We start from the raw sequence: 23758 nt of genomic DNA, 5'->3' as shown, positions 1-23758 counted from the left end.
GTCACCTGTCACTGTTACAGTGTCACCTGTCACTGTTACAGTGTCACCTGTCACTGTTACAGTGTCACCTGTCACTGTTAGTGTCACCTGTCACTGTTAAAATGTCACCTGTCACTGTGTCACCTGTCACTGTTACAGTGTCACCTGTCACTGTTACAGTGTCACCTGTCACTGTTACAGTGTCACCTGTCACTGTTACAGTGTCACTTGTCACTGTTAAAATGTCACTTGTCACTGTTAAAATGTCACCTGTCACTGTTACAGTGTCACCTTTCACAGTTACAGTGTCACCTGTCACTGTTACAGTGTCACCTTTCACAGTTACAGTGTCACCTGTCACTGTTAAAATGTCACCTGTCACTAACACAGTGTCACCTGTCACTGTTACAGTGTCACCTGTCACTGTTACAGTGTCACCTGTCACTGTTACAGTGTCACCTGTCACTGTTAGTGTCACCTGTCACTGTTAAAATGTCACCTGTCACTGTGTCACCTGTCACTGTTACAGTGTCACCTGTCACTGTTAGTGTCACCTGTCACTGTTAAAATGTCACCTGTCACTAACACAGTGTCACCTGTCACTGTTACAGTGTCACCTGTCACTGTTAGTGTCACCTGTCACTGTTACAGTGTCACCTGTCACTGTTACAGTGTCACCTGTCACTGTTAAAATGTCACCTGTCACTAACACAGTGTCACCTGTCACTGTTACAGTGTCACCTGTCACTGTTAGTGTCACCTGTCACTGTTACAGTGTCACCTGTCACTGTTACAGTGTCACCTGTCACTGTTACAGTGTCACCTGTCACTGTTACAGTGTCACCTGTCACTGTTACAGTGTCACCTGTCACTGTTACAGTGTCACCTGTCACTGTTACAGTGTCACTTGTCACTACCACAATCTTTTGAAATTGATCCTTGCCCGCTGGAGTTGACGACAGTGAAGTCAATAGTGCTGTCCACAACATTTACACTGTTCTTGTCGTGAACATCCCCACTACTCCCCAGTACTGGTGCCCTACTTGTACTGTCTGGCTGTATTTACTATTTATATCTGCAGAATCCTGCTATTAGCTCTTGGACTCCACCTGTCTAACCAATTTATTTTTACTCTATTATGTCTACTACATACATTTATCTTACACATACAAACACATATGTCCTTAGGAAGTAGCCCGTAGTAGCTGTCTCCCCAGGTACCTATTTACTGCTAGGTGAATAGGGGTATCAGGGTGAAAGAAACGCTGTTCATTGGTGTCTGCTTCTGCCGGGGGTTGAACTCGGGCCCTTTAGGACTACGACTCCAGAGCGCTGTCCACTCAGCCGCGAGGCTGTGTGTGCGTGCGTGTGTGTGTGTGTGTGTGTGTGTGATGCTTTGTAGCACAATCGTCTGCGTCCTCGACTCACAATCGAGGATCCCAGGTTCGATCCCCTGCCGGAACAGAAATAGTTGGCCACGTTTCCTTCGGCCTGATGCCTCTGTCCATCTAACAGTAAATAGGTCCCCCCGGGAGTTAGCCAACTGTCGCTGATTGCATCCTGGGGTGGGGTGGGGGGGTGGGGAAGGTCAGTCGTTTGACCCCTGAGTGTCAAGCTCCCCCCCCCTTCCCCCACCCCAGCGACCCCCCCACCCCCCAAGCCCCAGGTTAGTGCCTAGGTGGCTGAGCTGTGCCACACTCTTATTGTACTCTTAAGAGTTGTGTAGGTGCTGTGTGGAGCAGCGGTGGTGGTGGGCGAGGTAGCAGGACTTACACCAAGGAGGGAAGACTGGCAGATGCTTACGGGGCTCACCATAGCCCGTGCTACATGGAAAGTTTCGTTCCCAGTAGCTGAACCTAAAACGGCAGATGCTGACAAATGTATCGTTCAGAGGCTATTAAAGTCGAGTGTGGAAATTGCCAAAAATAGTATATATATATATATATATATATATATATATATATATATATATATATATATATATATATATATATATATATATATATATATATATATATATATATATATGACAATGTCAGACCACGGAGGAAAAATTAAACAGGAATTTCCTTTTAAGGAAATTCCTGTTTCATTTTTCCTCCGTGGTCTGACATTGTCACATTTTTAATCACGTTTTTATTTTCGTGAGATATATATATATATATATATATATATATATATATATATATATATATATATATATATATATATATATATATATATATATATATATATATGAGGTAACCGGCCGGGTACCTCGAGAATAAAATCCTCCCAGAGATAAAATAACCGTTCATCCTGGGATTAAAATTCTTGTAGAGATGATTGCTTTGGTAGTGCCCCCTGAGCCAGGTATAGTTGACGCTACCAGCACACACGGAGAGCCAGAGAACCCCAGACAGAGCCAGAGAACCCCAGACAGAGCCAGAGAACCCCAGACAGAGCCAGAGAACCCCAGACAACCCCAGACAGAGTCAGAGAACCCCAGACAGAGCCAGAGAACCCCAGACAGAGCCAGAGAACCCCAGACAGAGCCAGAGAACCCCAGACAGAGCCAGAGAACCCCAGACAACCCCAGACAGAGTCAGAGAACCCCAGACAGAGCCAGAGAACCCCAGACAGAGCCAGAGAACCCCAGGCAACCCCAGACAGAGTCAGAGAACCCCAGACAGAGCCAGAGAACCCCAGACAACCCCAGACAGAGTCAGAGAACCCCAGACAGAGCCAGAGAACCCCAGACAACCCCAGACAGAGTCAGAGAACCCCAGACAGAGCCAGAGAACCCCAGACAGAGCCAGAGAACCCCAGACAACCCCAGACAGAGTCAGAGAACCCCAGACAGAGCCAGAGAACCCCAGACAGAGCCAGAGAACCCCAGACAACCCCAGACAGAGTCAGAGAACCCCAGACAGAGCCAGAGAACCCCAGACAGAGCCAGAGAACCCCAGACAACCCCAGACAGAGTCACAGAACCCCAGACAGAGCCAGAGAACCCCAGACAGAGCCAGAGAACCCCAGACAACCCCAGACAGAGTCAGAGAACCCCAGACAGAGCCAGAGAACCCCAGACAGAGCCAGAGAACCCCAGACAACCCCAGACAGAGTCACAGAACCCCAGACAGAGCCAGAGAACCCCAGACAGAGCCAGAGAACCCCAGACAACCCCAGACAGAGTCAGAGAACCCCAGACAGAGCCAGAGAACCCCAGACAGAGCCAGAGAACCCCAGACAACCCCAGACAGAGTCAGAGAACCCCAGACAGAGCCAGAGAACCCCAGACAGAGCCAGACAACCCCAGACAACCCCAGACAGAGCCAGAGAACCCAAGACAGAGCCAGAGAACCCCAGACAGAGCCAGAGAACCCAAGACAGAGCCAGAGAACGCCAGACAACCCCAGACAGAGCCAGAGAACCCAAGACAGAGCCAGAGAACCCCAGACAGAGCCAGAGGACGCCAGACAGAGCCAGAGAACCCAAGACAGAGCCAGAGAACCCCAGACAGAGCCAGAGGACGCCAGACAGAGCCAGAGAACCCAAGACAGAGCCAGAGAACCCCAGACAGAGCCAGAGGACGCCAGACAGAGCCAGAGAACCCCAGACAGAGCCAGAGAACCCAAGACAGAGCCAGAGAACCCCAGACAGAGCCAGAGGACGCCAGACAGAGCCAGAGAACCCCAGACAACCCCAGACAGAGCCAGAGAACCCAAGACAGAGCCAGAGAACCCCAGACAGAGCCAGAGGACGCCAGACAGAGCCAGAGAACCCAAGACAGAGCCAGAGAACCCCAGACAGAGCCAGAGGACGCCAGACAGAGCCAGAGAACCCCAGACAGAGCCAGAGAACCCAAGACAGAGCCAGAGAACCCCAGACAGAGCCAGAGGACGCCAGACAGAGCCAGAGAACCCAAGACAGAGCCAGAGAACCCCAGACAGAGCCAGAGGACGCCAGACAGAGCCAGAGAACCCCAGACAGAGCCAGAGAACCCCAGACAGAGCCAGAGAACCCCAGACAGAGCCAGAGAACCCCAGACAGAGCCAGAGAGCGCCAGACAGAGCCAGAGAACGCCAGACAGAGCCAGAGAACCCCAGACAGAGCCAGAGAACGCCAGACAGAGCCAGAGAACCCAAGACAGAGCCAGAGAACCCCAGACAGAGCCAGAGAACCCAAGACAGAGCCAGAGAACCCCAGACAGAGCCAGAGAACGCCAGACAGAGCCAGAGAACCCAAGACAGAGCCAGAGGACGCCAGACAGAGCCAGAGGACGCCAGACAGATCCAGAGAACCCCAGACAGAGCCAGATAACCCCAGACAGAGCCAGAGAACGCCAGACAGAGCCAGAGAACGCCAGACAGAGCCAGAGAACCCCAGACAGAGCCAGAGAACGCCAGACAGAGCCAGAGAACGCCAGAGAACGCCAGACAGAGCCAGAGAACCCCAGACAGAGCCAGAGAACGCCAGACAGAGCCAGAGAACGCCAGACAGAGCCAGAGAACCCCAGACAGAGCCAGAGAACGCCAGACAGAGCCAGAGAACGCCAGACAGAGCCAGAGAACGCCAGACAGAGCCAGAGAACCCCAGACAGAGCCAGAGAACCCAAGACAGAGCCAGAGAACCCAAGACAGAGCCAGAGAACCCCAGACAGAGCCAGAGAACCCAAGACAGAGCCAGAGAACCCCAGACAGAGCCAGAGAACCCAAGACAGAGCCAGAGAACCCCAGACAGAGCCAGAGAACGCCAGACAGAGCCAGAGAACCCCAGACAGAGCCAGAGAACGCCAGACAGAGCCAGAGAACGCCAGACAGAGCCAGAGAACGCCAGACAGAGCCAGAGAACGCCAGACAGAGCCAGAGAACCCCAGACAGAGCCAGAGAACCCAAGACAGAGCCAGAGAACCCAAGACAGAGCCAGAGAACCCCAGACAGAGCCAGAGAACCCAAGACAGAGCCAGAGAACCCCAGACAGAGCCAGAGAACCCAAGACAGAGCCAGAGAACCCCAGACAGAGCCAGAGAACCCCAGACAGAGCCAGAGAACCCCAGACAACCCCAGACAGAGTCAGAGAACCCCAGACAGAGCCAGAGAACCCCAGACAGAGCCAGAGAACCCCAGACAACCCCAGACAGAGTCAGAGAACCCCAGACAGAGCCAGAGAACCCCAGACAGAGCCAGAGAACCCCAGACAACCCCAGACAGAGTCACAGAACCCCAGACAGAGCCAGAGAACCCCAGACAGAGCCAGAGAACCCCAGACAACCCCAGACAGAGTCAGAGAACCCCAGACAGAGCCAGAGAACCCCAGACAGAGCCAGAGAACCCCAGACAACCCCAGACAGAGTCACAGAACCCCAGACAGAGCCAGAGAACCCCAGACAGAGCCAGAGAACCCCAGACAACCCCAGACAGAGTCAGAGAACCCCAGACAGAGCCAGAGAACCCCAGACAGAGCCAGAGAACCCCAGACAACCCCAGACAGAGTCAGAGAACCCCAGACAGAGCCAGAGAACCCCAGACAGAGCCAGAGAACCCCAGACAACCCCAGACAGAGCCAGAGAACCCAAGACAGAGCCAGAGAACCCCAGACAGAGCCAGAGAACCCAAGACAGAGCCAGAGAACGCCAGACAACCCCAGACAGAGCCAGAGAACCCAAGACAGAGCCAGAGAACCCCAGACAGAGCCAGAGGACGCCAGACAGAGCCAGAGAACCCAAGACAGAGCCAGAGAACCCCAGACAGAGCCAGAGGACGCCAGACAGAGCCAGAGAACCCAAGACAGAGCCAGAGAACCCCAGACAGAGCCAGAGGACGCCAGACAGAGCCAGAGAACCCCAGACAGAGCCAGAGAACCCAAGACAGAGCCAGAGAACCCCAGACAGAGCCAGAGGACGCCAGACAGAGCCAGAGAACCCCAGACAACCCCAGACAGAGCCAGAGAACCCAAGACAGAGCCAGAGAACCCCAGACAGAGCCAGAGGACGCCAGACAGAGCCAGAGAACCCAAGACAGAGCCAGAGAACCCCAGACAGAGCCAGAGGACGCCAGACAGAGCCAGAGAACCCCAGACAGAGCCAGAGAACCCAAGACAGAGCCAGAGAACCCCAGACAGAGCCAGAGGACGCCAGAGCCAGAGAACCCAAGACAGAGCCAGAGAACCCCAGACAGAGCCAGAGGACGCCAGACAGAGCCAGAGAACCCCAGACAGAGCCAGAGAACCCCAGACAGAGCCAGAGAACCCCAGACAGAGCCAGAGAACCCCAGACAGAGCCAGAGAGCGCCAGACAGAGCCAGAGAACGCCAGACAGAGCCAGAGAACCCCAGACAGAGCCAGAGAACGCCAGACAGAGCCAGAGAACCCAAGACAGAGCCAGAGAACCCCAGACAGAGCCAGAGAACCCAAGACAGAGCCAGAGAACCCCAGACAGAGCCAGAGAACGCCAGACAGAGCCAGAGAACCCAAGACAGAGCCAGAGGACGCCAGACAGAGCCAGAGGACGCCAGACAGATCCAGAGAACCCCAGACAGAGCCAGATAACCCCAGACAGAGCCAGAGAACGCCAGACAGAGCCAGAGAACGCCAGAGAACGCCAGACAGAGCCAGAGAACCCCAGACAGAGCCAGAGAACGCCAGACAGAGCCAGAGAACGCCAGAGAACGCCAGACAGAGCCAGAGAACCCCAGACAGAGCCAGAGAACGCCAGACAGAGCCAGAGAACGCCAGACAGAGCCAGAGAACCCCAGACAGAGCCAGAGAACGCCAGACAGAGCCAGAGAACGCCAGACAGAGCCAGAGAACGCCAGCCAGAGCCAGAGAACCCCAGACAGAGCCAGAGAACCCAAGACAGAGCCAGAGAACCCAAGACAGAGCCAGAGAACCCCAGACAGAGCCAGAGAACCCAAGACAGAGCCAGAGAACCCCAGACAGAGCCAGAGAACCCAAGACAGAGCCAGAGAACCCCAGACAGAGCCAGAGAACGCCAGACAGAGCCAGAGAACCCCAGACAGAGCCAGAGAACGCCAGACAGAGCCAGAGAACGCCAGACAGAGCCAGAGAACGCCAGACAGAGCCAGAGAACGCCAGACAGAGCCAGAGAACCCCAGACAGAGCCAGAGAACCCAAGACAGAGCCAGAGAACCCAAGACAGAGCCAGAGAACCCCAGACAGAGCCAGAGAACCCAAGACAGAGCCAGAGAACCCCAGACAGAGCCAGAGAACCCAAGACAGAGCCAGAGAACCCCAGACAGAGCCAGAGAACGCCAGACAGAGCCAGAGAACCCCAGACAGAGCCAGAGAACGCCAGACAGAGCCAGAGAACCCCAGACAGAGCCAGAGAACCCAAGACAGAGCCAGAGAACGCCAGACAGAGCCAGAGAACGCCAGACAGAGCCAGAGAACCCCAGACAGAGCCAGAGAACCCAAGACAGAGCCAGAGAACCCAAGACAGAGCCAGAGAACCCCAGACAGAGCCAGAGAACCCAAGACAGAGCCAGAGAACCCCAGACAGAGCCAGAGAACCCAAGACAGAGCCAGAGAACCCCAGACAGAGCCAGAGAACGCCAGACAGAGCCAGAGAACCCCAGACAGAGCCAGAGAACGCCAGACAGAGCCAGAGAACCCAAGACAGAGCCAGAGAACCCCAGACAGAGCCAGAGGACGCCAGACAGAGCCAGAGAACCCCAGACAGAGCCAGAGAACCCCAGACAGAGCCAGAGAACGCCAGACAGAGCCAGAGAACGCCAGAGAACGCCAGACAGAGCCAGAAAACCCCAGACAGAGCCAGAGAACGCCAGACAGAGCCAGAGAACCCCAGACAGAGCCAGAGAACCCCAGACAGAGCCAGAGAACCCCAGACAGAGCCAGAGAACGCCAGACAGAGCCAGAGAACGCCAGACAGAGCCAGAGAACGCCGGACAAAGCCTCTTCTGCCATACAGTGTAAACACACACATGCCTCTTGTGCCATACAGAGTAAACACACACACATGCCTCTTGTGCCATACAGTGTAAACACACACATGCCTCTTGTGCCATACAGTGTAAACACACACACACATGCCTCTTGTGCCATACAGTGTAAACACACACACATGCCTCTTGTGCTATACAGAGTAAACACACACATGCCTCTTGTGCCATACAGTGTAAACACACACACATGCCTCTTGTGCCATACAGTGTAAACACACACACATGCCTCTTCTGCCATACAGAGTAAACACACACATGCCTCTTGTGCCATACAGTGTAAACACACACATGCCTCTTGTGCCATACAGAGTAAACACACACACATGCCTCTTGTGCCATACAGTGTAAACACACACATGCCTCTTGTGCCATACAGTGTAAACACACACACATGCCTCTTGTGCCATACAGTGTAAACACACACACATGCCTCTTGTGCCATACAGAGTAAACACACACATGCCTCTTATGCCATACAGTGTAAACACACACACATGCCTCTTGTGCCATACAGTGTAAACACACACACATGCCTCTTCTGCCATACAGAGTAAACACACACATGCCTCTTGTGCCATACAGTGTAAACACACACATGCCTCTTGTGCCATACAGTGTAAACACACACACATGCCTCTTCTGCCATACAGAGTAAACACACACATGCCTCTTGTGCCATACAGTGTAAACACACACATGCCTCTTGTGCCATACAGTGTAAACACACACACATATGCCTCTTCTGCCATACAGAGTAAACACACACACATGCCTCTTGTGCCATACAGAGTAAACACACACACATGCCTCTTCTGCCATACAGAGTAAACACACACACATGCGTCTTGTGCCATACAGTGTAAACACACACACATATGCCTCTTCTGCCATACAGAGTAAACACACACACATGCCTCTTGTGCCATACAGAGTAAACACACACACATGCCTCTTCTGCCATACAGAGTAAACACACACACATGCGTCTTGTGCCATACAGAGTAAACACACACACATGCGTCTTGTGCCATACAGAGTAAACACACACACATGTCTCTTCTGTCACTGGCGGAACAGCGCATAACCTCATCTGCGGAGAATTACCGCTGGTCTAATAAGACTTGGGCCGAGTCAATATTAGCCCGTGCTGGGCCGCCGGCCCCTCACGCTGGGAATATCTCTCGCCAGTTCCCCAGGATGTAATCCCGTAAGACCAATCTCCATTAATTCAGTGACCGAGTATTTTGTGGAGTTCTCCTGACCTTTGGTTGGCCAGCCCTCCCCCTCTGCCCACCCACTCACCCTCACAATAATGTTGTGCTGTGTACGTAACCAACAGTATAAATACGACCTACTACGAACCCCAACGCTCGCAATTACTGAGGGAGACATCTCCCGCCACGCAGGGTGCAGTCGCACCTCCACAGATCTCCAGTATCAGCTCTTGATACTGGTAATGGCTGAAAAGGGCCACCACTTACGGGCTATTCATGCCCGTGCCACCTTTTGGGTGGTTTAATCTTCATCAATCAACAGCAACGCAGTTACAGCCCCGCTCCTGTGCCAGGTAAGTCCACTACGGGCTCACCATAGCCCGTGCTACTTTGGAGCTTTTGTTCTATGTAGCTGAATCTAAAACAACAACAGAACAGCAACGGGTGTTCATAATAGGTCATAAACCAATATCTACGTTTTCCCTGCAGTGGGTTAGGTGGGTTGCTTGGGTTTATATATGTTTCTGGTTAGTAGGTTGGATTTTTTACGTAGTGGCATATCAAGAGAAGAAACACTATCACCCCTGGCACAGAAACTCGACCCATCATGATGGGCAGAGTTCCATAAACAGTGTTTACCCAGAAAGTATCAATACCTGCCAGATTAGTTTATTGTTTATACAAATTCCAGTTGAAACATAATGCACTATTCGTAGGTGAACGATGTCACTTTATATAAAGTGTTTCGGGCATCATTAGACATAATAGGTGGGTTGATCTATGGGACACTTTACCAGGGAACATAATGGATGTGTGATCCCTGGATGGTTTCAAGCGTAGGTTAGACAGGTGTACGAGGGCAACCTGTCCTCGGGAAGATGCCCTCAAGGGAATAGATTGGGAAGGACTACATAATTTATACCATTATCTACTCTCTGTCCATAGATAGGTTAAGGCTACTTTAGGTTAAAGTTGGGTTAGGTTGGATTTCATTACGTTTGGTTACGTTAATACAAAGTATTATTGACGATAATCTGAAATATAGATTTCGAAAACTGTTTCAGTGTGCCCGCGAATTCTGTTTACAGAACCAAATTCTTCAAATAAAACTTTTTCAGCATAAACATTTTACATTTTAAACCAACAATTTCTACTACATGGCATGACTGTTTATCCCACCAAGCTGGTGAGTGATTGCCAGCGTGTGAGAGGCGCCGGAGAGAGAGATGACAGCAGCAACAAGGCCACGGAGCCGTGAACAATGGAACGATGGGAAGCGCTCTCATACTGTCGCTTTCTCTGGCGTTGTGGGCGGCGGGCGGGCGGGAGAGGGAAGATGTTGGTGGGCGTGAAGGGTGGGATACAGTCGGTTACAGGCCTAAGCTACTCTATCCCTTTGAGATGTATTTATTTCTTGTCTCAATAAACATACTTGATTTTGAACTTGGTTACAGGAAGTGTCACCAGTGGAGTCCCACAGGGTTCTTTACTTGTCTTAGTGTAGAACAGGACGGATTCCTCAACCATTTACGTGTTCTTATAAGAAACCTGTACATCTTTCCTCAGTCCTGACGGCTATAGTGTGTATTAACGATACTCTTCACGACCTCCTGAGCGAGGTCGTCTCTAAACAATAATAACCTCGGTTAGAGAACGACTTCGCAGCGTTGCTAAACAGTTCAAATAGATACAGATTAGTCGCCATGATCGAAGAAAGATGTACAGGTTTCGTATCTGGACACTTGGGTGCTTCTTATATCATGGATCTGATTCTTGAATTCCCACATAGTTACATTAACGCTAACTCAAAGTTCCTAATAGTAAATAAACAATAAAAATGAGTAAAGTTTAGACAATGACGAAGGTTTACACTGCGTGACAGGAGAAAGTCAGCCATGATATATGCACCGAGAGGTATACCCCTTTGCTGGGAGTACATAGACTCTCAGTTTACTTTAGTCCGGAGGTAAAGTAGACTCGGTTGGTTGGTCAGTAAACTAGTTTGTTTTTTTTGAGAAATATACAAGAGTTGTTACATTCTTGTAGAGCCACTAGTACGCGTAGCGTTTCGGGCAGGTCCCTGGAATACGATCCCCTGCCGCGAAGAATCGTTTTTTCATCCAAGTACACATTTTACTGTTGCGTTAAACAGAGGCTACAGTTAAGGATTTGCGCCCAGTAAATCCTGCCCGGCCAGGATACGAACCCATGACAAAGCGCTCACGGAACGCCAGGCGAGTGTCTTACCACTGCACCACGGAGACTGGCGTCACGCCCTTACTCGTACCGGAGGCAGGTAGTGCGCTCTTGTGCAATTAAATGTTGTAGTTCAAGTCCATAATGATCAAATGTGTAAGAACATGCAGTAACCAGCGGGCACCGTCCCCTGCACCCTAGGCCTATAGTCCACTACACGATCCAACACTGTATGTAGGGCAGACGTAAATATGTGTATCTATGTATTTACGTATGTAGGTTAGCTTAGCATTTTAAAAGCACCGAATCACGTTCTGTGGTTGATTGTTCAATAAACCCTTGAACTATATGTTTAACACATCTCTAACCCTGTCCATAGAGGACAGAAGAAAATGTATATATGCTGGTTAGCATTGTAAATGTCTGGCCACGTCTGTGGTAGAAAATAATAATAATAATAAAGAAATAAAAGTTCAAACCATCTAGGCCTATATAATTTTAGCGCCTGCCCAAGTACAGTCACGCCCCCAACTGACCTTTTATACATATTTATAAAGAAACAACATAATATGCAAATACTCACCCTCTTTATCTTACTAATTCCTTACTAGGGATTAAAAACCTTAAATGGGTCACGCATTTACGGATTTATATCCCTATATGCCAAACACACACCGAAACTACGACGTTGGTACAACGTTCGAACAAGTTTTAACACATCCTAACCAGTTATAACAACCAATATAGCAAGTTGTAACAACGTTCTAATACGTCATAAACACGTTAAGCCAAGATGTAACAACTTTATTACAAGTTGTAACAAGCGGAAAATAGAGACAGTTTCGGTTTGTGTTTCCAGGGATATGCCTGAACTCAAGTACTGCAAATATTAGCCAAGAAAGCCTAAACACCTAACCTACCGGCGGTTGAGCGGACAGAACACTGGACGCGTGATCCTGTGGTCCCGGGTTCGAGCCCGGGCGCTGCCGAGAAACAATGGGCAGAGTTTCTTTCACCCTGATGACCCTGTTACCTAGCAGTAAATAGGTACCTGGGAGTTAGTCAGCTGTCACGGGCTGCTTCCTGGGGGTGGAGAACTGGTCGAGGACAGGGCCGCGGGGACACTTAGCCCCGAAATCATCTCAAGATAACGTTAGGGTCAACTATGCACACAATTGTTGGGCGAGGAAGAGGATAGTGAAGATGGCAGGACTTACCTATCTTAACTTACCCATCCTTAACCCCTTACCCTTACCCATCATAAACTTACCCATCCTCCCTGGGCGGCTATCCAGGCGGCTGTGTGTCGCTCGGTCACCAGGCCCATCACATCGATCACTCCCGCCACGTACTCCGGGTGTCCTGTCAACACAACAATACTCAGTATTCCAGGGGCCAGATTCACGAAACAGTTGAGTCAGTTAACTTTGACAGTTTACACGTCATCAGTTGAGTCGTGTGTAAACCGTTTTTCATTCATAAACAGGGGGTTTGGCGGGTGTATGGAATTACTTTTGGGTCTTTGTTTCGAGGACGGGCTGCATAACTGCATGATGACGTCCGAATATATATAACTATCTACGGGCTCACCATAGCCTGTGTTACTTGGAACTTTTTGTTCCAGGTAGCGAATCTTTAACAACAACAGACGTCCGAACACTTCCGGAGCAAGTGCTTCACTGACGACTTTTGTTCGAACCACAACGCTGTAAATGCTTCACCCACGTACTACAAATACAAATAATCGCCAACTGAACCTAAACACCTAACCTAACCAGTGCCTAAATATACACAATATGCTAATATATAATAATATTAATTTATGTATGAGAAAATTCCTGTTTTGAATGAACAGCATGTTGATGAATGCGTGTTTGGGGTCGAGCGAGAAAGACAGACAGACAAAGACAAAGACAAAGAGAGGGGGTGGGGTGGGGGGAGAATGAGATGAGAGGGTGTGGATAGCGACCATAAAGCCGCAGACAATAACCGCCATCACAGGTAATACTAGACTAGGCGACCCTCCCCTTCCCTGTCCAGGCCGCTCTGCCCTTTATCGTACCTCTGGCAGACACAACAATGACCAACGCGCCAACAGAGTTAAAATCACCGTAACTTTATTTAATTTACTAGTGTCCTTGTGGGGAACCAGCCTAGCTACGTATATACTATATTAAATCCTAAAAGGAGTCTGGTATCAAATGTTCTTCTAGCACATAATTGAGGCAAACGTGTTAGTGGGAGCATATCGTACCTGTTTTGTGGTACTGTTATACCCTGGCTTGTTCTATTAGGTACGGGTGTGTTCTTGCGAGTCACGGCCTTGTTCTCATGTATGTAGCTGTCATGTCCCCTGCAGTGTCCTGCACTGTTCCTACACTGCCGTCCAGTCTCCTCTCCCCGTTATTAGGTGGAGGAATGAGTAGGGACATGAGGGCGATGAGGAATCATAAGTCAGCATCAGCACACACGCATGTACAAACATACATATATACGGGTATTATAACACATTTCTACACCCACATATTAACAGCGGTCTCGTAGTACAGTAGGCTTCGTTCTCGACTCACAATCGGGAATTCCGGGTTCGATTCCCTGGCAGTACATAAATGGTTGAGCATGTTTCCTTTTACCGAATTTCGCTGTTCACCTAGCAGTAAACAGTTACCCGAGAGTTACGGATAGATTATAGGTAGATTGATACATAATATTATATATATATATATATATATATATGTCGTACCTAGTAGCCAGAACGCACTTCTCAGCCTACTATGCAAGGCCCGATTTGCCTAATAAGCCAAGTTTTCATGAATTAATTGTTTTTCGACGACCTAACCTACCTAACCTAACCTAACCTAACTTTTTTGGCTACCTAACCTAACCTAACCTATAAAGATAGGATAGGTTAGGTTAGGTAGGGTTGGTTAGGTTCGGTCATATATCTACGTTAATTTTAACTACAATAAAAAAAAATTGACCTCATACATAATGAAATGGGTAGCTTTATCTTTTCATAAGAAAAAAATTTGAGAAAATATATTAATTCAGGAAAACTTGGCTTATTAGGCAAATTTGGCCTTGCATAGTAGGCTGACAAGTGCGTTCTGGCTACTAGGTACGACATATATATATATATATATATATATATATATATATATATATATATATATATATATATATATATATATATATATATATATATATATATATATATTTATTTTCGTGATATACACACACACACACATATATATACATGTATGTATATATATATATATATATATATATATATATATATATATATATATATGTCGTACCTAGTAGCCAGAACTCACTTCTCAGCCTACTATTCAAGGCCCGATTTGCCTAATAAGCCAAGTTTTCCAGAATTAATATATTTACTATAATTTTTTTCTTATGAAATGATAAAGCAACCCTTTTCTCTATGTATGAGGTCAATTTTTTTTTATTGGAGTTAAAATTAACGTAGATATATGACTGAACCTAACCAACCCTACCTAACCTAACCTAACCTATATTTATAGGTAAGGTTAGGTTAGGTAGCCAAAAAAAGCTAGGTTAGGTTAGGTTAGGTAGGTTAGGTAGACGAAAAAACATTAATTCATGAAAACTTGGCTTATTAGGCAAATCGGGCCTTGAATAGTAGGCTGAGAAGTGCGTTCTGGCTATTAGGTACGACATATATATATATATATATACATATATATATATATATATATATATATACATATATATATATATATATATATATATACATATATATATATATATATATATATATATATACATATATATATATATATATATATATATATATATATATATATGTATATATATATATATATATATATATATATATATATATATATATATGTATATATATATATATATATATATATATATATATATATATATATATATATATATATATATGTCGTACCTAGTAGCCAGAACTCACTTCTCAGCCTACTATGCAAGGCCCGATTTGCCTAATAAGCCAAGTTTTACTGAATTAATATATTTTCTCTACTTTTTTTCTTATGAAATGATAAAGCTACCCATTTCATTATGTATGAGGTCAATTTTTTTTTATTGGAGTTAAAGTTAACGTAGATATATGACCGAACCTAACCAACCCTACCTAACCTAACCTAACCTATCTTTACAGGTTAGGTTAGGTTAGGTAGCCAAAAACGTTAGGTTAGGTTAGGTTAGGTAGGTTAGGTTGTCAAAAAAAAAATTAATTCATGAAAACTAGGCGTATTAGGCAAATTGGGCCTTGCATAGTAGGCTGAGAAGTGAGTTCTGGCTACTAGGTACGACATATATATATATATATATATATATATATATATATATATATATATATGTCGTACCTAGTAGCCAGAACGCACTTGTCAGCCTACTATGCAAGGCCCGATTTGCCTAATAAGCCAAGTTTTCCTGAATTAATATATTTTCTCTAATTTTTTTCTTATGAAATGATAAAGCTACCCATTTCATTAGGTATGAGGTCAATTTTTTTTAATTGTCGTTAAAATTAACGTAGATATATGACCGAACCTAACCAACCCTACCTAACCTAACCTACCCTATCTTTATAGGTTAGGTTAGGTTAGGTAGCCGAAAAAGGTAGGTTAGGTTAGGTTAGGTAGGTTAGGTAGTCGAAAAACAATTAATTCATGAAAACTTGGCTTATTAGGCAAATCGGGCCTTGCATAGTAGGCTGAAAAGTGAGTTCTGGCTACTAGGTACGACATATATATATATATATATATATATATATATATATATATATATATATATATATATATATATATATATGTCGTACCTAGTAGCCAGAACGCACTTCTCAGCCTACTATGCAAGGCCCGATTTGCCTAATAAGCCAAGTTTTCATGAATTAATTGTTTCTCGACTACCTAACCTACCTAACCTAAGCTAACCTAACTTTTTCGGCTACCTAACCTAACCTAACCTATAAAGATAGGTTAGGTTAGGTAGGGTTGGTTAGGTTCGGTCATATATCTACGTTAATTTTAACTCCAATAAAAAGAAATTGACCTCATACATAATGAAATGGGTAGCTTTATCATTTCATAAGAAAAAAATTAGAGAAAATATATTAATTCATGAAAACTTGGCTTATTAGGCAAATCGGGCCTTGCATAGTAGGCTGAGAAGTGCGTTCTGGCTACTAGGTACGACATATATATATATATATATATATATATATATATATATATATATATATATATATATATATATATATATATATATATATATATATATGTCGTACCTAGTAGCCAGAACGCACTTCTCAGCCTACTATGCAAGGCCTGATTTGCCTAATAAGCCAAGCTTTCATGATTTAATTGTTTTTCGACTACCTAACCTACCTAATCTAACCTAACCTAACTTTTTCGGATACCTAACCTAACCTAACCTATAAAGATAGGTTAGGTTAGGTAGGGTTGGTTAGGTTTGGTCATATATCTACGGTAATTTTAACTCCAATAAAAAAAATTGACCTCATACATAATGAAATGAGTAGCTTTTTCATTTTATAAGAAAAAAAATTGAGAAAATATATTAATTCAAGAAAACTTGGCTTATTAGGCAAATCGGGCCTTGAATAGTAGGCTGAGAAGTGCGTTCTGGCTACTAAGTACGACATATATATATATATATATATATATATATATATATATATATATATATATAATACACAATATATTCAGTGCATACATTCAACCCACCAGTATGTTGATAATGTGTATAAAAGGATAAAAACAAATTACATTTTGCGATTCGAAGGTTCCGAGACGTAATCCGGATTTCCTGTGATTAGCCAGACGAACGTAAACACAATCTGGATTCTCATCCCCCCCCCAAACAAAAACACAGTTGCAATATACTTATACACTATATTCTGTGAAAGTTAATATAATCCAGGTGATCTTTTCTGAGGGATTATGGAAAACATTTACACACCAAATGCTTAGTAAACAGAATCTAAGCCTCTTTTTTTCAAAACGCGAGGCTTTTTTTCAAAACGCCAGGTTAGCGCCCCTACCGCTAGGGGCGCTAACCTCGCTGGCTAGTCATATGGAGGTTACATATGTTGATGAATGATGAATACGCATATTACGAGAGCCAGGAGATATAGGAAAGTGACTCACCCAGATCACACAGACAGGGAATAATAGTATACTCGCTAATTCTCTCATGACGCACACTGACCTTGTTTGACACAGTCGGAGGCGAGGCCGGCGGCCACCGCGAAGAGGGATATGATCCTGGACCAGGTGACCTCTGCTCTGAAGACATGACCAGCCACCTGCACCATCACTGTCCGCACCACCTGTCACACACACACTCAGTGTTAGGTTACTGTACCACCTGTTACACACACACACTCAGTGTTAAGTTACTGTACCACCTGCCCCACACGTTACTCTACCACCTGCCCCACACGTTACTGTTAGAATAACTGTAGAACATGCTGGTGGAGAATATTACATTACGTAGAACATGCTGGAGGAGTGACAGGCAGACTGCTGACATGGATGAAAAAAATTCTGACAGAAAAAATGAGGGCAGTAATCAGAGGCAATATATCAGACAGGAGAAATGTCACCTGTGGAGTACCACAGGGTTCAGTTCTTGCTCCACTAATGTTGTCTATATAAACGACCTACCAGAAGGAATACAGTATTATGTGAACATGTTTGCTGATGATGCCAAGCTGTGAAGACGTATGGATAAGTGTATGGAGCAACACAATGTGAATAAATTAAACGTTATGGAATAGGTGAAAATAGACCATATACAATTTACGAATTATGTGAAAAAACTTTAAAGAATTATGATGAAGCCATAGGTTCAAACTAAGGAAACAAAACTGCTGCAAAAACATCAGAAAGTTCTCTTTCGCAGAGTGGTAGACGGTATGAACAAGTTCAGTGAGTAGGTGGTGGAGGCCAAAAGCGTCAAAGCGTTATATGACAAAGAGTACTGGGAAGACGGGACACCACGAGCGTAGCTCTTATCCTGTAACTACACTTAGGTAATTACTCACACACATACACACGCATGCATGCACGCACACACACACAGAGGCGGTGTGGCTGTTTGTTCGGGCGGTGGCTGAGCAGACAGCGCTCTAGACTCCTGGTCCTAGGGACCGGGGTTCGATTCACCGGCACCGCCGGAAAAACAAATGGGCAGTTTCCTTCAACCTGATGCTCCTATTACCTAGCAGTACATAGGTACCTGAGAGTTAGACAGCTGCTACGGGTTGCTTCCTAGGGTGTGTGTGTGTGTGGAAAAAAAAAGTAGTTACAGTTGATTGACAGTTGAGAGGCGGGCCGAAAGAGCAAAGCTCAAACCCCGCAAGCACAACTAGGTGAATACACACACACACACACACACACACACACACACACACACACACACACACACACACACACACACACACACACACACACACACCCACACCCACCCACACACACACACACACACACACACACACACACACACACACACCCACACACACACACACACACACACACACACACACACACACACACACACACCCACACACACACACACACACACACACACACACACACACACACACACACACCCACACACACACACACGCACACACACACACCCACACACACCCCCACACACACACACACACACACACACACACACACACACACACACACACACCTGCGGCTGTTCTCAGAGCCTCTCTGACCACAGGCACGCAGCTGCTGTTTGCCGAGACCAGCTCACCTGACAGTTATCATTCTCGTAATTACAGGTGTGTGGCAATATTGTTGGGGAGGGGGAGAGAGGATGGTGAGGAGGGGAATAGTGAGGGAGGATGAGTAATGGTGGGGATGGGGGACGGGGAATGGTAAGGGGGAGCCGTACCTTGTCAGAGGTGAGAGTGAGGGAGAGCTGACGAGCCACGGAATTGTAGATCTTGGGATAGGTCCTCTCCAGCTCCTGGCCGATGCCTGACACCCGAGGAAACACCTGTGGGATACAAGCACACTCCTCAGTCACGGACCGTTGTTCTACCTCCACCACCACCATGGATTCCTGGAGCCAGATTCACGAAAGCACTTACGCAAGCACTTACGAACGTGTACACCTTTCCTCAATCTTTGACGGCTTTGGTTACATTTATTAAACAGTTTACAAGCATGAAAACTTCCCAATCAACTGTTGTTATTGCTTATAAACAGCCTTCTGGTGCTTCGGAAGCTCATTAACTGTTTAATAATGATACACAAAGCCGCCAAAGATTGAGAAAAGATGTACAGGTTCGTAAGTGTTTGCGTAAGTGCTTTCGTGAATCTGGCCCCTGGCTCCTGTTAGCAGGCTGAGAGCTTTCTCTTCCCATAGCGCCAGTTTGACCCAACTGGTTTCCCCCAGTAACACTTGCTGGCAGTTACTTAACAGTCAGGTCTCCAATTACTGTCTAGGTGAACAGTGGTGAACAGTTAAGGATTGGAGCTCAGTCTATCTTTCTTGGCCAGGATTCGAACCTAAACCAAATTGCTCACAAGGCAATCCACAATATTATGTTAGTGTATATGCACATATGTACTTAAGGAATTTCCTTAAGTACTTTTGTATATTAATACATCTTCAGCACGCATAGCGTTTCGAGCAAGTTCTTAATCCTATGTTCCCTGGAATACGACCAATCGTTTAACAACCAGGTACCCATTTAACTGTTGGGTTAAACAGAGGCTACAGTTAAGGATTTGTGCCCAGTAAATTCTCCCCGGCCAGGATACGAACCCCAGGACAAAGCGCTTGCGAAACGCCAGGCGAGCGTCTTACCACTATGCCATGGGGATTGAGGGGAAAACTGAGAAAACATTACAAATCGTCTCACCTCACACACCTCCCAGCCCCCAGCAAGGTTGGCCACGGAGCGCAGTCTCTGAAGGCCCAGCTTCTTGTGGAGGAGCCCCGCCCGCTTGAGGCGTGACCTGATGTACTGCGTCACTAGACACTTGGCCTGCGTCACCACTGCGTCAACGTTCACGCTCCGCCACCCAATCGTCGTCGAGATCTTCCGCGTCACGACGTCGCTCACGTTGGAGAAGCGTCGTCTGGGGAGTCACAGAGTGGGGCGTGAGGGGTGAGCCAGTGGGTCAAATGTGCCCCAGTAATGCTAGCTCAACGTTGGTTATACGATATATGGACGTTGGTTCAACGATATATCGACGTTGGTTCAACGTCATATCAACGTTGGTTCAACGTCATATCAACGTTGGTTCAACGTCATATCAACGTTGGTTCAACGTCATATCAACGTTGGTTCAACGTCATATCAACGGTGGTTCAACGTCATATCAACGGTGGTTCAACGTCATATCAACGGTGGTTCAACGTCATATCAACGGTGGTTCAATGTTATATCAACGGTGGTTCAGCGTTATATCTACATTGGGTCAACGTTATATCTACATTGGTTCAACGTTATAGTCAGCGTTGGTTCAACGTTATATCAACGTAAGTTCAACATTATATCAACGTTGTTTACGCAGAATTTACCTGACAGAGGATAAGAGGAGAGGGAGAGTGGGGGGGGGGGGAAGTCTGGGGTGTAAGGAGAGGGAGAAGTAGAACTTTAGGGTATCGACAAAAAAAAAGAAAACGGACATGATAGCGACATATAAAATACTTTTCTCCCACTGGATCACTCCCCTAAAAGATGTTTACAATAACAAGAGAGCATAGATTGAAGCTTGATAAGCAAACGAGTCATAGAAATGTCAAAAAAGTTTCCTTCTAGCGTAAGAGCTGTAAGACAATGGAATGAGGATGTAAAAGCATATTCTATTTAGAATTTCAAAATATGATAGATACGTCAAGATTCTTTGAATTAGAGAGTCCCCCACTCTCCGGGGGTCTGGAGGAACCCGGCAGCCCCCGGCTACTGTCGGCTACTCACCTCGAAGGGGACCCACTACGGGATAGAGATCTTGGGGGCAGGGGACCGACTGGTATCTCCAATGATCTGGAGATAGTGGGTTCCGAAGTCTTCCTCACCCGCAAGCCCACGCCTCCTTTGGAACCCACGCTACCGTTGAGGCTCGACACGCCCCCGCTGTTGACGCCCACGCTGCCGCTGACGCCCACACTCACCGTCACCCGGCTCATCCTGTCAAATGAGGCGCTGGACATGGCGGTGAGGTGTGTGGATCCTGTGGAGATTGTGGTAATGTTGCTGGGTGTGGTTTGTATAGAGGTGGGTCAGAGTGTACTATGGTGGGTCTCGTGACAACGGTGGGTATATCTATCGTGGTAGCGACAATAGAGAGGCTATAGAAGACAGGAGTGCGCTGCCAGGCGATCCAATAATTACTCTTCTTATTAAAGGGTAATTATTTGAGGATAAAATGTTCTTAGCGAATACGACGTAATGTTATTGTTTTGTTTTAAGCCTTGTGTTCCATAGTGCTTTTGTTTACTAGTTTTAGAACACAAGTTTGTTTTACACCGTTTTCTTTTATTCTTTTTCCGTGTTTGAACCATTTTTTGTTTTGCTTCGTATTTGTTTTAACTTGGTTTAGTTCTTGCATTAATTTTGTTTAGTTCTGCCTCCGTTCCTGACTGAATCAATTGTCATCTTGTATCTTATTCCTTCAGTTGGCTGCGTTTCGAAGATATTCCTTGATCTCTACTTGGCTCATCAGCAGAGTCTTTGGTTAAGAGGAGGGACACTGAGAATGGGGAAGGGGGGCGAGGGACACTGGAAATGGGGAAGGGAGGAAATTGGGAATGGGGCGGGAAGGACGTTCACGTGAGAAGAGACCGTTGTAATCATAATAATTATACTAATTCACATTTACTAATTTGTAAACAAAAGATTATATCACAGTAATAACTTCTCATTAAGTATTCTATCGACGATTTACTTTAAAAGCTGCACTGCAGGAGTTTGATATCTGCATCACTGTACCACTATCTCACTGTATCAGTGTATTTCTGTATCGATTTATAATTTGCATTTATTTTTCTTGCACCGATTTCACCACATCCAATCCCTCAACCCGTTTTCTTTGAGTAACTCGCCACGTGGCAACACATCTCTGCATCTTATCCAGGAGAGCGTGTGTCCATGTCTTAAATGAAAGTCTCCCAGCTCATGGCACTAATACTAGACAGCAAGCGCATCATTGCTCTTGCATAATTCTCTCTAACAGATGCGTAGTTGCGGCTGAGAGAATGAGTAAGTAAACAGAAGATGGCAGCAAGGCGAGTCTACTGGTTGAGTCACGTGCAAGCTAGTGCGCGAGCCTCCTCCTCAGCTTGTCAACAAACACTGCCGATCTCATCTGCTGCCTGTGTAAAAAAAAATATATATATATCTTTATACTTTTAGCTATACTAAATAACATATATGTTAGTATAGTCTAGCAATTTAATACAATATTATGCATGTTGAAATACATTATATGAAAACAAGATATGGAGATACCATGATGCTAACTTGTATACTAGGCTCACTCAGTAATGTCAAAATTTCAAAGTTCTAGAAATGAAGGCATATTTTGGAATGTATTTTGTGGGATATAGTTATACAATTCAAAATATCTTATACCAACATAAATCTTCTCACTGTAACTACAATTCACTAGTATAAAGAGAAACTGTAATCTTAAGGTATATTGCTTATACTACAGGGGGGGGGGGAGGTGTACAATATTCCAGGCGTCGATGACGGCAACACTTCATCAAACTCAATCACTTGTCAATCAGTCACTATTGACAACTGCTGTATCCCCCAACACATCTCCACCTCCACCCCCAAGCGTCCTGCTTCAATACAATCATCCTTACATTACTGTGGTCGTCTCTATATGGTGTGGCTCATCCTTCCCCCCCTGACACCCACACTGTCTGTGACCACCTCCCACTGTCTGTGACCACCTCCCACTGTCTGTAACCACCTTACATAGTCTGTGACCACCTTACATAGTCTGTGACCACCTCCCACAGTCTGTGACCACCTCCCACTGTCTGTGACCACCTCCCACAGTCTGTGACCACCTCCCACAGTTTGTGTGTGCAAGTACACTGGATTGAACATTATGTTTGTATGGGAGAGTTCACATAAGGTGTCTGCTGGTGTCTTAACCCTTACACTGCTATAAGCGTAATATGCGATATATAGGTATTTGTGAACTATGTTTAATCGTGCGCCTATCGAGGTACGACTTTTTACAAGCTGCGCAGTTTAGGGGCTAATTCGTATTCTAATACACGTGACGCCCATATAGTTAGTTTACTAGCTTGGATGATGAACACCTTCAGGGTATCGGCAATGCCCCATAAATTTTTAACGAG

The 23758-nt window shown here is 46.2% G+C and overlaps 1 protein-coding gene across 6 annotated transcripts in view; it reads right to left on the bottom strand.

The window, feature by feature from the left end:
- The window catches only part of LOC123775075 (bcl-2-related ovarian killer protein), a 60192-nt gene that overhangs the window by 17732 nt on the left and 18702 nt on the right, over nucleotides 1-23758 (bottom strand). For 5 of the 6 annotated variants that reach the window (XM_069319318.1, XM_069319322.1, XM_069319320.1 and 2 more), the window contains 5 exons: nucleotides 21360-22753; nucleotides 20295-20514; nucleotides 19319-19423; nucleotides 17615-17735; nucleotides 12621-12712 (listed from right to left, as the gene is read on the bottom strand). In XM_069319318.1, coding sequence (XP_069175419.1) covers nucleotides 12621-12712; nucleotides 17615-17735; nucleotides 19319-19423; nucleotides 20295-20514; nucleotides 21360-21592 — 771 coding nt within the window. In that variant the 5' untranslated portion in view covers nucleotides 21593-22753. The remainder of the gene's footprint in view (nucleotides 1-12620; nucleotides 12713-17614; nucleotides 17736-19318; nucleotides 19424-20294; nucleotides 20515-21359; nucleotides 22754-23758) is intronic. The other variant, XM_045769904.2, reaches the window with a different exon arrangement.

Source organism: Procambarus clarkii, chromosome 92 (assembly GCF_040958095.1).
Source record: "Procambarus clarkii isolate CNS0578487 chromosome 92, FALCON_Pclarkii_2.0, whole genome shotgun sequence".
NCBI lineage: Eukaryota > Metazoa > Arthropoda > Malacostraca > Decapoda > Cambaridae > Procambarus > Procambarus clarkii.
This window is presented reverse-complemented; position numbering and strand designations above follow the sequence as displayed.